Source organism: Helianthus annuus, chromosome 7 (genome assembly GCF_002127325.2).
Source record: "Helianthus annuus cultivar XRQ/B chromosome 7, HanXRQr2.0-SUNRISE, whole genome shotgun sequence".
Lineage (NCBI taxonomy): Eukaryota > Viridiplantae > Streptophyta > Magnoliopsida > Asterales > Asteraceae > Helianthus > Helianthus annuus.
In genome coordinates this window covers 11,585,572-11,602,635 of record NC_035439.2, presented here as the reverse complement: position 1 = coordinate 11,602,635, position 17,064 = coordinate 11,585,572, and the positions used below count along the sequence as shown (strand labels likewise).

Below are 17,064 nucleotides of genomic sequence, written 5' to 3'. Positions count from 1 at the left end.
TTAATTCTGAGTAGTCGCTATTAACCCCGATTAATCGCTAGTCGGTACCCTACCGTCCGACTAGCGTCTAGCGATTCTTAACACTGGATAGTGGGATGGAGGAGAGGATGATGTGGGGGTATCAAAGAAAAAAGGTATAGTGTATAACACGTAGCCTTAAAAATTACAATCACAATTGTTATACAACTTGAGATGTCAATTTTTCTTCTCCAAGGCTGTTGCAATCTAGAGCTGTTTAATAATAATATTTGTTGATCCGAAGAGAACTTGAATTGTCCCCAAACAAGTTTGTTCCAAATAAATATCACAGTGAGATATTTATGGAAACATAGATATGCTAATAACGACAGTAGAATAAATAAGAGTCATTTATTATTTATCATCTAGTGATGTATATATCGGAAATGTTTTCACACATCAAACTATTGCTTACGATCTTTCTTCGGTTCTTCAACACGTTGAAGATTTTAAGTAAATTTTGTATAAAACTCAGGTCCCATTTTGAAAAAATATTATGATTGTTTTATTTCCATTGTGATCACACTTTCAGATTTTTTTTTTTTTTTTTTTTTTTTTTTTTTTTTTTTTATGACAAGATGAAAAGATGATGGATGATCCAATTAAGGTATTTTATCATTCAGAAATTTTATAACCACAAAATCATTTACTGTTTTGGTTAATTTGACATTTACCACTTAAAGATGAACCATGTCTTAAAATATGTCTTAGGGTATGTTTTTCAAAACTAGTTGGTGAATGTTGGTTGGAAGCTGGTGGCTAAAAGCTAGTAGCTGTAACTGTAGCTTTTTAGATATATTTGGTATTTGGCAGATTAGCTGAAGCTTTTAATAAAATATATAAAATGACCAAAATGGACATCACTAAATATTTAAAAAGTTTGTGCATTAAAAAGTTTATTATCTTTAGAGGTTAAAATAGTCATTTTTTCCCTAAAAGCTTGTAGCTCCTTCTAAACGCTAGTAGTAGGAGCGTTCAACCAAAAGCTTCAAGCTCCTAACCAGGGCCGGTCCTGAGAATTCATGTACCCTGTTTGAGCTTGAAAAAACGTGTCATTGGCCTTAACGAACTTGGATATTGGTCTCATTAAATGTTTAAACCTAATGGCAATGAACTAATCTAAACCATAAAAATAGTTTTGTAACTAGGCCAATGTTTGTGTTTGTATGAGTATACCCTATTAATTCATTTATTTTACATTTACATATCGGATTTTTTTTTAAATAACGTGTCTTTCGAAGTATCGGACCCTGACCTGTGGTCCTCCCCGCCCACCCTAAGGGCCGGCCATGCTCCTAACCTAAAAACTTCAAGCTCCTTCAACCAAACAAGGTTTTTTATTGAGTAGGAGTTTTTCATAAAAGATTAAAGCTGGAAGCTTCTAAAAGCCCCTAAAAGCTCCATGCCAATGTCTCGATACGATACGATTCTTTTAGATTTTTGTAGATCCTACCCTTTTTACTCAATGTCTCGACTATTAACGAGATGCTAGTAAGAACCACCAAATGATCTCTCGTCGAAAACGGTTCTTCGATACCAAAAGTGAAATTCTTTACACGAAACGTTTTGCTCAACTCATGATTTCTTTTATTATAATAGAGGTGCTAGGTTATTAACTTTATTCATGAAAGTGAATGCCATAGTATAGATTAGGGATGAGTATTTGGTACCGGATACCAGTTTCGGTACCCACTTTCTCCGTTTCTCGGTACCAACACGGTTACAGTATTTATGGGTAAAACACCGGTAAATACCGGTACCGTACCAGAACCCACTTTCTCATTTTCTGGTACCGATACTTTCGGTATCGGTACCGATATTTGGTGTATAAGGGTTACCGTGCTCATCCCTAGTATAGATTGAGCATAAAGTGAAACGATAGAGTTCACGTCTATGTAATGATGTCAAGACTGGTGTGGATATCATCTCAAGGGTGGATATGGCAACCAATAAAGATGGATATGTCGACTTCGAGAGACATCCTGGTGGTTATGTGGTGTGTCCACAATCAAAAAATTAGAGTTTAAATCTTAGAATTATGTATTGGTGTTTTTATCTTAGAAAATATAGAAATTGCTATTCAAAAACAAAATAAAGTAGGATATAACCTTTTTTTTGTACTCGTGCTTATGCACAACAAATGTAAAGCCTTTCGGTTAGACATATTCGGTCCATTAATTTTTGTTTTTTGCTATCACATACTTTTATCATCAACTCTATTGATCACTAAATAAATTGAAATGCTTTCACATGACCAGGGAGGTTCTTAGAAGGCCACTGGCAGGGCCACGGCCCAGGCAAATTTTTAGGCTGTAGTGCTAATTTTTCGCATTTCTATCGAAATTTTTTATATATACTATGTTTGGCCCGGGCTTGCCTGAGCTTTTTTTTAGTGCCCGTGTCTTTCGGCCCTGGCACGTTCAACGGGCAAGATCCGCCACTGGACATGACTATATACAACGACAAGAATATGAGACTAAAACCGTGAAGAGATAATGTAGTGGTTCAATTATTCTTTTTACACATTAAAACCAACACAACTCTTATCATGAAATCCAATCATAAATGTGACCCGTATTGAATTTTGTTGTGGAGTGACGGATCCAGAAAATCTTTATAGGGGCAACATTTCAAAAAAAATGGTAATTAAATCGAAAAAGCGTCAATTTTTTACACTACCGTCGAAGCGTTAAGGGCAACGAGGCTTACCCCTTGTTACAAGATAGGTCCGCCCCTACTATTGTGAACTATAGCAAATTTATATCGACTCATCATGCCCCTTTTAGGGAGAGAATTCGGCTCAAACCATACCATTTGTGAAAGCTGGCGAATAGGTTATAAGATGTATTATGATTTGGGAGGTGTTGTTTCTTATATTTAATAAATTAATAGAGAAAAAATATTTTATTGAAAACCGAGTCGTATTCAAAATAAAATACATTTTCGGTTCCTAAACTACATCGAGTATCAGTACCGTATCGGTACTATGATGAACCGATACCGATCAAACAATATCGGTATCATCAAAAATGTGATCCATACGATCATTATTTATGGTTTTCGATTAATGTAAATACGTGTCGTATCCTCTTGAATGTATCACAACTTTATTTATTTGGGTTCAAACTTTTTGGTTACACTGGGGTATCGTATGTGTAATTATATGAGTACACATTTTTTGTGTTGAATGGTGCAGGTGGAACTTATAATTAAGAAAATCTCTAAAGCATTCACTTAAAAAAATAATTTCACCTTTATACTATAAATAATAATTAATGTTTTCTATAATTTTTCGTTTATCATTTAATTTTAATTTTCTATAATAAATTGTGTTGTTAACTTAAAAAACCCTAAATATGCAGTTGTATTCAGTCTTTTTCTTAACATTCAAATATAAATTATATTTATAAAAGAGATGTATTCAAAATAAAGTATATATTTCTATACGGTATTCTATACCGAATGTCGATACTCTACCACACCGTAATGAACCGAAACGACACTAACCGAACATTGGTATGGGAATAAGTTTTCATTTTTACCGGTAGTGGTTTATTTTTTATGGATTTTTGGTTTTGATATGAGTCGGTTTTAAAATATTCTCAATACTATTTCACTACTGAAACTTTATAACTCGTAACATTATGTTTGTAACTTATTTGATCTATTTTTTTGTGTATATACGAAATCTTGTCATACTGTGAGATTAAATTCCACTACTTGTAAGAGCATTTACATTCGATCATACGTATTAATGTGAGTGAGTTCTCTATTATATAGAGTGGTTATGAGTGTAGTAGAGAGAAAACGTTATTGTTCACAATAAATTTGAAGAAAACACTATTCACTCTCTATAATTTTGAAATATTTTTTAAAATGGTTGTGAGTGGAGAAAAGAGAAAAAATAATGATAAGAGTATAAAAAGGTATTATTTAATTGAAAATGAGAAAGAAAATATAGTGATTTTTAATATAATTATAGGGCTGAAGAATGTATTAACAGTATTTGGCTATATGGTGTGGGATAAAAACCCTAAGTATGGACTCATATGCACCCCAATGATGCTCGCCATTTCCTTTTTGAAGACTTCATGACATTCCTTTTTAACTAAGGCTAATGGGTGTGGGGGACGTCCCCTCATCCACACCCCCCCCCCCCCCTAGCCACATCCTGTCTCCAACGTCCTCTTCAAGACGATGTCCACGCTCCCCAATTCAAAATCTTGCCGTTTTTAACGGCTATATCCAATAAATATTATTATTTTCAATATAAATAAATAAATCTCTCCTATTTTAACCCAATCACAACTAAACTCTATCCTACATTCAAACACTCTCAACTTTAAAAAAAAAAAAAAAAACTCATAATTTTATAAAATTTCAACCTCTCTCCAAAAAAAAAAAGACACAATGTCTTCATCTTCGTGGTGTTCGTCATCTTCAGGACAAGGAGATCAGTATTTTGTAAACGCCATAATGCAGGCGGCGTAAATGATCATTGAGGAGGAAGAAATCACGTCACAACCGCGGACTAGGCAAGCGGCCATAAACGAAGACCGAGAAGCTTAGTTTATATTTTTTTTATTTCTATATCGTTATTATATTCGTATGTGAATATTATATTTTTATATAGTAATTATTTTTTATGTTGTTATTATGTACGTGTAGGAGCCCACGATAGATTCGTGGCCGATTACTTTGTCGACGAACTGTTGTATACGGACTCGATGTATAGACGACGCTTCCGAATAAGTCGCTGATTGTTCTTACGGATAGCCGATGACGTGCCGAGGATTAACCCCTTTTTTACATTACGGTGGCAAAAGGGGTTTTACCACCTTACAGAAATGCACAACGGCAATTCACCAATTGGCGTATGGAACGACAGCCGATGCATTGCGTGGGATGAGGATTTAAAGATGTCCGAAAGAACTGCACAAGAATACTTGTACAACTTTTAAAAATGTGTGGTGAAGCTGTACAGCAAGAAATATTTGTGAAAACCTAACGCCAATGGCGTCCAAAAATTGTATCAATTCCACGAACAAAATCATGGTTTTCTCAGAATGCTCGGAAGCATTGATTGCATGCACTGGGCGTGGCGACATTGCCCTAATGCATGGCGAGGTCAATTTACGCGAGGTGATCATAGACATCCAACAATAATGCTGGAGGCAGTTGCGTCACGAGATCTGTGGATTTGGCATGCTTTCTTCAGTGTTCCTGGTTCAAATAACGGCATTAACGTCATCCACCAATCAGAGGTCTTCAACAACGTTATACACGGAACTGGTCTAGACACTAGTTTTATGGTTTCGGGGGTTGAATACAGGCGCGGTTATTATCTTGCTGATGGACCATACCCATCCTACGCTACAACCATTAAAACTATTCACCACCCGACAGACGAAAAAGAAAGAAATTTGCCAAGTTTCAAGAGGCGGCGAGAAAGAACATTGGACGGTGTTTTGGGGTTCTACAGAAAAATGGCATATTGAGAACTCGGCACGTGCTTTTAAACCAAAGCAATTGCGATATTGCATGTACGCTTGTATCTTAATGCATGACATGATTATCGAAGACGAAGGCAGAGCGATATGTGAGTACGATGAAAATGCGGTTAATGAGAATAATGTCCTGGTAAGTATGGAATAACAAGATTTGAACTTGTTCTCATTACATAACGAGTATATACATGAAAATCTTATCGCGAACTTGAAGGAATACATTTGGAACAACGCTAGCAACGAATCAAATGACGACGCAAGCGACGATGGAAATGACGATTAGTTTTTTAAGCATATTTTGTTATTTTTAAGTTATGTGTTTTTTTTTTAGTTATGTAAAACACTCTTGCTCCATCTCTTGAGGGTCATTCTCCTTCAAAGATGACATGGCGGATGATGTGTACCAGGGCCGGCCTCGAGAATTCGTGTACTTTGTTTGAACTTGAAAAAACGTGTCCTTACACCTTAAAGAAATTGGGTATTAGGCGGTCTAAACCTAATGAAAATGGGCTAATAACTAATCTAAACCATAAAAATAGTTTTGTAAGTGGACATATGTTGGTGTTTATATGGGTATACCCTATTAATTTATTTTTTTACAAATAAATATCGGATTTTTTTTTAAAAAAAATGTGTCTTTCGAAATACCGAGCCCTGACCGGTGGTTCTCCCTGCCCACCTTTAGGGTCGGCCATAATGTGCACCACACCCACTAGCATAAGACGGGGCAATGTTGGAAAGCGTTAGACCATAGGGTATGGTGAGGTTAGTCCCCCAAAGTGACTACCCGCCATGTAGGCGCCACCTCACCAAAGGTGGAGGACCATCCCCTTGGGGACTACCCAAGGGTGTGGAAGACTAGCCAAGACTACCCAACCTATAATAGAATATTATTAATATATTAATAAAGGGGAGAGAGAAGTCAGATGGGGCCCACCACTTTGCTTCGTCTCCAACGTCTTGCAGAAGACGAGAGGGACGCGACGGACCGTCGGAGGGCGGTGTGCGACGCCGAAAACGGCCCGAGACGGATAGGGGACGACCCCATACCCTTTGGTCTTATAGACTAAGATGGCAGTGGACGTTACTCACACCGTATAGCCTTACGATTAATCTGATATATCAACACGGGAAACCGTGTATATTATATTGGGTACGTATGAATAGTCAAAATCATGTATCCTGGCATTGTTTGTCAACTCATATCATACCATACGTGTGCATTCGTCAGGTGACCCGCACTTGACACTACTCCTTAAACCACTAGAAATCAGCCCAATCACAAACAGCTGGCGGCGAATTTGGTGTCACCGACAATCACTTACATTTTTATATATTAAATCTATCAAACTATTTATTTATTATATACAACACAAAATTTTAATATTTCATAGTATATCGTAATTAGGGTTGTAAACTAATCAAATTTGCTTAACATGAATAATATGTGATAACGAAGTTTGTTTATGAATAAATATAAATACAAACAATAAATTAACACATTTTTATTAGTGTTTATTCTCTAAAAGATTACATGTTCATCTTCATTTATTTTAAGAGATAAATGAAAATATGAAATCTATATCTATACTTTATATAATAAAAGAAATCTGTTTTAAGACACTTGTCATTCTCTCATTTAATTGATTAAAATTATTAATAATACTAATAATAATAATAATATTCAATCTAATCTAATACAAATAATAATAATATTTAATCTAATCTAATAATGATAAGAATAACAACAAATTAAAACGTAATAACATTTTATCCTTCTGCTATTAAATAATAAATTAAACTGAAAAAATAATACTAGCTTTAAGATGTTGGATATACTTAAGTCAAATATTATACCTTGAAAATTAAATAAACAATGCCCGATTTTTTTTAACTATCAATATGGATTGTCTAAGTTATCATATCCTTTAAATTTTATTCTGAAAACAATGTCTAATTTATTAACTTTCTATAAGGGTAATATATTAATTTTACATAAAATTATCTTCAAATTATTTAAATAAATTCATTTTATTATCGATATTCGCGATACATCAAAATGGTTAATTTATCTATAACGTTCTATAAATTAGTCTGTTTGTATCCTGATACATCAAAATAGTTAATTTATATATAACGTTCTATAAATTAGTCTGTATGTATACTTTTCACCGTAATTAATATTTACATATAAGATTCCTGCATATTTTTGTGTGTTCTTTTAGCTAAGAAACATCTAAATGATCATGTATTTATTTACTTATATGCGTATTAAATTAGATTAGATTATACAGGATAAGGGATTATACAGTTATTATACCAATAAGCTACAATATGTATATTATTAGATATATAATATATCCACATAATAAATATAAATGGATCGTTTTGTCATATAGTAGAATCAATATATATTGTTTAGTATCACGGGTTATTTATTAATTTTATTTACTTATATGCGTATTAAATTAGATTAGATTATGTAGGATAAGGGATTATACAGTTATTATACCAATAAGCTACAATATGTATATTATTAGATGATATATAATATATCCACATAATATATATATATATATATATATATATATATATATATATATATATATATATATATAAATGGATCGTTTTGTCATATAGTAGAATCAATATACATTGTTTAGTATAACGGGTTATTATTAATATCAATTTCAATGATTATTAATATACAATTATTTTCATTTTTCCTCTTATCTCTTATTTATTTAATTTTCTTTTCTCAACTATTTTTTTTTACTTATCAATAACTATTTAATATTTCATTGATTCGGCTAAGTGTAACACTTGAGTTTCTAACCTATTAATAAATAAAAAAACAAAGTAAAATGTTATAACTTATGTAATACACAAGTTTCTAACCTAATAATAAATAAATAAACAAAGTAAAATATAATAAAAATTATATAGCACATCAAAGTTCATTTTCCAAAAACATATATTGACGACTATGTGTGTTAACCGATTAAATTATATGTATTCAAGCCGTGTAATACACGCGTTTATTAAATCTGTGCAACGCACATGTTTTTAAAGATGTAACTTTTTTATGACTTAGTATATAAAATTAATATTTATTCAACCCGTGTAATACACGTGGTTCTAACCTAGTGCTATTACATATATTAAACTAGTGTAGAAATACGTGTATATGGTTGAATACATATAATGTAATCAGTTAACAGCACAGTCATCAATATATGTTTTTAAAAAAATAAAATTTGATGTACTATATACTTTTTATAATATTTTACTTTTTTTTGTTTATTTTTATATTAGAAACTTGTGTATTACATGAGTTATAATATTTTATTTTGTTTTTTATTTATTAATAGGTTAGAAACTTGTGTTTTACATTTAACTGAATCAATGAAAGTTAAATCGTTGTTAATAAAAAAGAAATAGTTAAAAAAATAAATATTAAATAAATAAGAGATAAACAAAAAATCAAATATAAATAATTAGTAGTAAGTTAATAAATTAAAGGTGAAAATGTGATATTTAAGTTGGAATCTTTTATTAAAAGTTAGATTAGATATAGAATATATAGATATAAATAGATTTAAACATTAATCATGATGATAAATATACATAGAGACTAATTTAAAGAAAGTTATAGATATTTAAATTAACCATTTTGATGTATAAGAAATATCGCTATTACATTTACTAGTAATATTTATATAATTAATATCTTTAATTATAAAAAAATAAGTATATATATAAGTAGGAGAGAGAGGCTAAAAAACTAAAAAAATAGCTCTAATAAATGACACGTGTCCCCATAGTTTAAAGTTAGATTAGATATGGTAAGTTCACAACCCATTCGTATAAAGCTCTGGTGGCGGATCCCATTAGCTAGGAGATTGTTTTTACAATGAAGGGATGTAAATGGCTTCTCTTAAGATGTAATATTTTTATATGGAGGGCGGTTCTCGACCGTATTCCGACAAAACAAGCTTTGGTGAGAAGAAACATCTCGGTTGGTTCTGAAGAGTGTGTGTTCTGTGGGGAGGTGCTTGAATCCGTGGATTAGGGATGAGATTTTTTTACCGAAATACCGGTACCGTACCGATGTCGTACCGTACTGATCATAAACGGTACTGGTATCGGTAATAGATTTTTCGAAATGCTCACACCATGTGCTTAACGCTTTGAAGGTTGACTGGGATACTAGCAAGTCCTCTACCCATGGTGTTAATACCGATGCCGCCCTTGCTGCTGCGAAGACAGAATTCAACAACTTACAGCTTCCTGTTATGGATCTTATAAATGTTGCATTGCAGTCTGAAGAATATGTGGCGCAATTGAAGGAAATCTTCCCAGATGGAGAAAATGAAGATGAAGACCTAGTGTAGGTTCTCTTTTGTGGTTGTATGAACAATTAGTTTGTATGTTTTGTGATGTAGATCCCTGTTCTGTTAATGCGCTGCCGCACAAGTAACTTTAACTAATACACTGCCGTGTAGATTGATAATTTTTAAGGCGTGTGGTGCGCCAGTACTAGTATGATATGTGTTTTAGCTTACAATATTTTGCATGAGTACAATTGCTTTGATTAGGTAAGGCAAATAAAGGTGGTATAAAGCTCATTTGTGAACGTAAGGTCTTGCGTAATGTGTGTGATCGCTGACCGTTCATGAGACTTGTATTATATCTTACCATAATGTTTTAGCGCTTACCAAAAGGTATTGCATGCACTTTGTAAAAAAAACATAGAAATAATAGAAACTTTGTTTTGATTCGAGATAGGGCACAGAGGCCATGATACAAAGTTTACGTTAGGATAATTACATGAAACTTAACTTACACTATAGTCGTTGCCAGGTATTGATAAGCTACAGAGCTTGACCAACCTGCAAGGAGACTATAGAACTATTGCTTAATTCTTCGCCTTCTTACTCGGGCCCTCCTCACCGCGAGTAATTTGTTTTAAGCGCTTTTTCGATTTCAGTGCGCAGTATCGCAGTGAATGAACATCTCCTATCTCGAGCACTTCTTTATTGTAACGCGTAATAAAATCTTCTAAACTCTCGTCATCTTGTCGCCAAATATTCATGACATCTGCAGTATCGCGGATAGACCTCCTCTGCTGGCTGAGTGCACTAAAAATTTTTCTCGCAAGTCTACCCATGATGTTATCTTCCCAATAGGTAGGTTGTTGAACCAGAGTCTCGCGGCGCCTGTGAGAGTTTGAATAAACAGATGACAACACATCGGTAAAGTCCACCCTCCCACCAATCCTGCACTAGTGAAGACCCTAAGATGGTCATCTGGGTCTGTCATGCCATTAAACTTGCCAACATTGGATGGGAGTTTTGCTTTCTCCAAGGGAGCCAAAGCAATTTCGCTGATGAACTTGGGATTTTCCGCTGCCTCCGACGGGCGGTAGATCAGATTGTAATCGTGTTCTGCTTCAGGATTGTAAACCGCGCAGGGTTTACAAGTTTTGTAATTCGGTTGCAACCGATTAAACACGCTTGTACTGTCTCCTTCATGGTATGTTCTATCGTACTCACTTGTGTGGGTGTCCCGTCGCGGGCCCAGCCTGGAGTGAACTGGCTGTCTTTGATGAGAATGGGACTCATCATGATACTCTCTACGTCGATTTTCAGATTGAGTATACTCATATCTCGCTGGAGATCTAGAGTAAACCTCTGTGTCTTCTATCTGAACCCGTGATGGTCCGTCGTGCTGGGAAACATGAGGTACTGACGGTGCTCGAGTACGGGATACAGGCCTTCGTGATTGAGTAGGAGGAGCAGTTTGTGCACAGTGTTGTGCATACACAACGTTTATTACTCCTTGAGATCTGACATACCAGGAGATAGGGGTTTCTCCAGGAGGTAGAATTGAGCTGATTAGGATTTCAGGCTGCATTCCTGGGGTGACAGGGTCATTCGGATGATTGTCAGCGTACTGCACTTGATTATCATTTGAAGCCTCTTCCACAATCCCTTCAACTTGGGGATTGTGAGCGAAATTTGGCCGAGGGCCGGTTTGACGATTCGTCGGAGTTTCTTCCATTTGAAAAACGGAGATGAAAAGGTGAATCGAAACGAGAAAAAATGGGTAAAACTGAGAAATCGGTGGGCGCCAATGAAGAAACACTGGTTAATTAACCAGAATCAACTAAACCGGGGGGTCTGATTCTGCATAAAAGGGTTGGTTTATTCTCATTCAGTTCGGGGGTGACAGATCTTCTTCTCTTCACAGTAACTGCAAAACAACCACCGTTAGACTCGCCACGGGGAGAATGGGGGTTCTCTCCGTGACCACCCTCCGGCGTGAGAATAAGTACAGGGTTTATGAAGAAGAAGAAGTGTAAGTGAAGTGAATGTAACTTGAAGATTATACCTGAATTATCCTTCTATTTTTAGCCGAAGTTTGGGCGGGAAAACTTGTTAGTGAAATATTGACAGAAAGAGTTATTTCCGTGAGGTTACTTTTCCCTCCGTTAATCACTTAACGAGTGTGAGAGCACACGGATCGCAATCTTGATCAACGGTTGGGGTATTGCCACGTGGAAAGTGGGCAAGTGAAGATCTCTCTTCAATTCCGTGCCATCATCGTGACTTCAAGAGAGCCTGGGATGATGACACGTGGCCAGAAGGTTATAACCGTCTGGTGATGCACGATTGGGGTCGTGCCCAATGGACACGGGGCCGTGCCCGAGCTTCTGTTCAGGCTATAAATAGGGGTGCTTGGCTCATTTGCAAATCATCCCTCGGCACACCACCTCTCTCACACTTCACCCACACTCCACCACCACCACAACACCATCATCCATCTTCCATTATTGAGTGTGTGAGTAGTCTCGGGACCCAAGATTGATCGTAAGAGTTCTTGACAATCAAAGGCCATGTTTGCCTAAGTCTCTTACATCACTTGGTGAAGACAAGCATTTAGTGTAATACTTTTTATTTTTAATCTTTTCGCACTTTTTATTTGGTTATGTATTAATGACTTTAATAACTAGTTTTATATGTTGAAGGTGATTCTTCCTTATCATTTGTCCGTGGTGTCTTGGCATTATTTTACTGTTTATATAAAATAAAAGATTTACACCATTCATATCTCCACAGTCTATATGGAGATATGTTCGCTACCTGGTCGGGGGTTAAGGGAATGGTTTGGTAAGAGTCTTGCCATTGTTCAGCGTATAGATCCAACAGGGACCTGGGTCAAATTTAGTAGGACCTCCTTCAATACACAATGGTATTGGATGGCGGGGGTCCAAACTCTTTGATCCCCTCATATGTAAACTACCATTAAAACTTTAACCCGGCTACTTAGGACTGTATCCCTGCTGACTCATACTACTTAGCCGAGGGTAACGTCACCTTCAAAAGAGGGGCCAACCACAATATGCATTAATAACTTAATTAATTATCTTTCAATAATCCGACCCTTTAGGATTGTATCTTTGCTGACTCAAACTACTGGGTTGAGGGTAACGTCACCTTCAAAAGAGGGGCCTACTACAATAAGTAAGATGATCTCTTAAAAAGTGCAAAAGTGTGGAAATAATCAAAGGTTACACTAAAGGCGAGTCGGATCCAAGTGATTGATCTTGTCTATCTGTTTTCTTTACTTTTATTTTTATCTTCAACATTTTAGTTTTTATTTTCTAGTTTAAAACCTTTTTCTAAATTTTTGATTTGATTAGACGTTGAGGATAAACCGGTATTAAAAGCTCTTGTGTCCTTGGACGACCTCGGTATCTTACCAACACTATACTATGCTCATGATGGGTGCACTTGCCCATATGTGTGTTTGGTGTTAGTAAACATCGTGTTTTATAAATTTAAAACTTGATTAAAGTGGTTAAAAAGGGCTAAAAATATACATAAAAATATATCACACCACACGCGCATCAAGTTTTTGGCGCCGTTGCCGGGGACACAAGGATTTTAAGAAAGCTTAAAATCAACGGCCTAATCATTTTTTTCTTATTTTCTATTTTTTAGGATTTTTCTTAATTTTTCAGCTTCTGCAGAACTTAGCACGGGCCGCCCCCGCTGAACACGCCCCGTGCCCAATCTTTGGTACTGGCAATCTTATTTTAAGTCAGACAGTAGCTGAACATGGGGCCGTGCCCACTCAACACACCCCGTGCCCAAGCGTCAGTTACTAAAAACAGAACCGTAAGATCCCGACGGTTGGTAATTTCTGACACAAACATCAGTGATACTGATATTTTTTACTTTCAGCACTCTTATGGGACGTGGTGTCAAATATGTGGTGCCTCTCATAAAGAATTAGAATGTTATTTTCTAAATTACAAGCCCCACTATATAGACCCATTGTTTTCCTGTAGCCCTAAGAGGGGCGAAAGTAAAAATAATCCCTATCTCTCCCTCGAATGCGCTCAACCGGACCTTCTAGGAGAAATGCTTCTTGATGAACTATTTCAATTAGAAGATCTAATTCTTAATTGGTTAAAAGAACTTGAGATGGATTTTAATTCATCACAAGACGATACCCAATTAGAATTATTGAGATCGCATTCAGATAAAAACAACCTCGTTGTTCCCGATATCACCTCCAACTCTAGAGAAGACTTGAGCGATAGTCGTCCCTGTGTCGACTGTGCCGTGAAAAACTCCCCATCGACTCCGTTTGATGCATACATAGACCCGAGCGATTCGACATACACCTTCTTTAGCGAGAGCCCGGGAAAGGGTTGGACTTGTCCACCTACATTTAGCATAGGAATCAACCTCACCGAAAACCTCTTGCGTTCTCGTCTTAATCTAGAACAATTAAGTTATCTCAGGCACTTTGGGGTTATTCCATCCAGTAAGGAACCGCCCGATCCGGATAAGTTCCTTAAAAATAGGCAAACTCCGTAAGACAGCTTCTAGACACGGGGCCGTGTCCACTTCAACACGCCCCCGTGTCCACCAAAAGATTCCCGTCTGATCTATGATCAGAATACGGACAAAATGTGTCAGGATTTTGTGTGCAGCGTGCTGTCGTTTTCTATAAATGCAGCAAGATTCCTGCACATTTGGACCACCCCAAAGACAAAGATCTGGTGAGATCTTCCCACATAGCATCCTAGGTATATTTTAAAGAAGGTTCTCAACAACCATCTTGTTTTTTCTACTTTTGTTCATTGCCTTCTTTTTCAATTTTCACTCAATACCTCCATTAAAGCTTGAAATCACCATGATTCCAAGCTTTATTGTAATGTTTGTAAGGTTATTATTCAAGGAATCTTATTTAAAATGAGTTATACAACTTTGTTTTAAATTATTTATGCTTAAAAATACCTTATAAATTGGAAAAATAATTTAAAACTCCAAGATTCCTTGCTCTAAAACCTGTAGACAGCTGAACACGGGGCCGTGTCCGAGGTACTGTCCAAAAAAAATTGAAACCTCTTCGGTCTGTTTTCTCAAAATGGCGAGCAGAACTAGCGGAACATCTTCATCGCAATCAAGGAACACCGGCAGGGGAGAAGGTCATCGACGGCGGAGGACTCTCTTGTAAACTATGTTTACGCTTTAAGAGAGGCTATTGATGAAATGACGGGGGTGGAAGAAGCATTGGTCGACCGTATCAATCACTTAACGGTGGGACTAGAAGGATGTCTTCGAGAGGTCAACCTTTTGCACCAAAGGTTGAACATTCTCGCATCTCCTCCTTTGGTACCAATCATCACCCAAAGGGCGTGGAACGTGGTGCCTGAAGTCATCATACCTGCCGAGTGGTACACCATACACCCGGGATCTCCTCACGACGTACTACAAGGGGTCCCGGTTGGTGCTACTCTCCCTCCGCAAGATGTTGAGGAGAATGAAGCTGCCTTCTTCCTCCCTAGAGAAATAGAAGAATGGCTTTAAACAACATCTAGGGAACACCTCTCGGCTCGGAGTTCTAGTAAACTTTTAAATCGGAAAGTTATTTCCGGAATTTTTGATAAAAAGGGTAGAACTCCTTAGGATAATTTTATGTATCACTTGACCTATCTAATTTAGGATCTTTAACTTTTATTTTTTTGCTTTGTTTTTAATTTTCTAGGGCTTTATGTAATGTGTTATTTTAAAAATGATGGTTTTAGTTAAATTGGTGTTTGGATGATGATGTAATGGATAAAACACACTCAAGATGGTGAAGGATACCAAGGGAAACTTGCACCAACACCCCATGCGCAAAAACAGAACCGCCCGAAAATTTTTCTTCGTTACAGCAAGTTCAGCACGGGCCGTGTCCACCCAACACGGCCCCGTGCTGCACAATCTGCAGGAAATGCCCAGTTCAGGTAACTGGACACGGGGTGTGCTCACTGAACACGCCCCCGTGCCCAAGCTTCTGTTTCTTTTTACCAATTTCTGTTACTGGCAATTTGAACACGGGGCCGTGCCTGGACACCACGGGGCCATGTCCAGACGCCCAGTAACATAGATATTTGCTTTTTCACACCTTTTTACACATTCAATCAACCTAAAAACTTATTTTTGGGACACATTGAGGACAATGTGTAATTTAAGTGGGGGGGGGGTGCTAAACCTTGAATTTTTGCAAGTCCTAATCACAAGCTTTACACAAAACTCTATTGGAACCGCTAATCACCCCAAAATTTTTTCATTTTTTTTACTTGTCTTGAGTTAAGTTGGGAATTACAAGTTTTAAAAAGGTTATGTTTTTACAAATTTACAACTGATAGCGTCATGAAAAAAAAGAGCCAACATAAGAAAATTATGAAAAGACATGACAAATCTAGTTAAAATTTGATTATATGTAACTGGTCACATAAAAACCCATTCCCACAAAAGTGAGTTTTGAGCCTTTATTGAGCATATAAATACATATCTTTAAACTAGATGCTCATTTTTCGTTTCTTGTCTGAATAGCCGCTTGGTTTCTTACAACTCTAGAACTTGCCACGACGATACATTCCCGTTCCTTACCAACTTAAACCCAAGTAAGTAAATGATGGAGGCATTAGGACTAACCCTTTTTATTTCTACACCATTATTTTTCTTTTTTTACCACCTACCCAAAATCCCCCTAGTTAACCCCTTGGAGCCTAAACCTTTTCATTTCTTAACCCAAAACAAACACCCTTTTTACCCACCAAAAACCTTTTTTTCATTTTAAACCCTTTATTTTAGTAACAAAGCTCGTTTTTCTTGTGACTTCCTTATTCAAAAAAAAATGAGGATGAAGCCAAATAAACAAATAAGTTTATCAAAAACAAATTTGTTTAAAGAATTGCTTCATCAAAATAAAAAGTTATGAAAATAAAAAGTCTTACGAAAACCGATGCTTTTTACGCCTTTCGCCCTTTTTCTACTAACCACTAACCCAACCACCTACCTTTAACCCAAGCCTAACCCTTCACCCCAAAAGTCCTCTTGATATTTACAAAGGCATATAGTTAAAAAGGAGGAGGACTGATTGCTTGGCAAGCTTATGGTAGGAGTAAGTTCCATGCCACTCTCGAGTGTTGAGTGATCTCCCGTGAGGTATGTGAACTTGTATATAAATGGAA

General features: G+C 36.2%; 1 protein-coding gene across 1 annotated transcript; it reads left to right on the top strand.

The window, feature by feature from the left end:
- The first annotated feature begins 4,865 nt into the window (after window positions 1-4,865).
- Window positions 4,866-5,516, top strand: LOC110875694. Its single transcript, XM_022123898.1, has 2 exons — window positions 4,866-4,966; window positions 5,084-5,516. Exons 1-2 carry the CDS (start codon window positions 4,866-4,868, stop codon window positions 5,514-5,516), a joined length of 534 nt encoding a protein of 177 aa, XP_021979590.1.
- The last annotated feature ends 11,548 nt before the right edge of the window (window positions 5,517-17,064 follow it).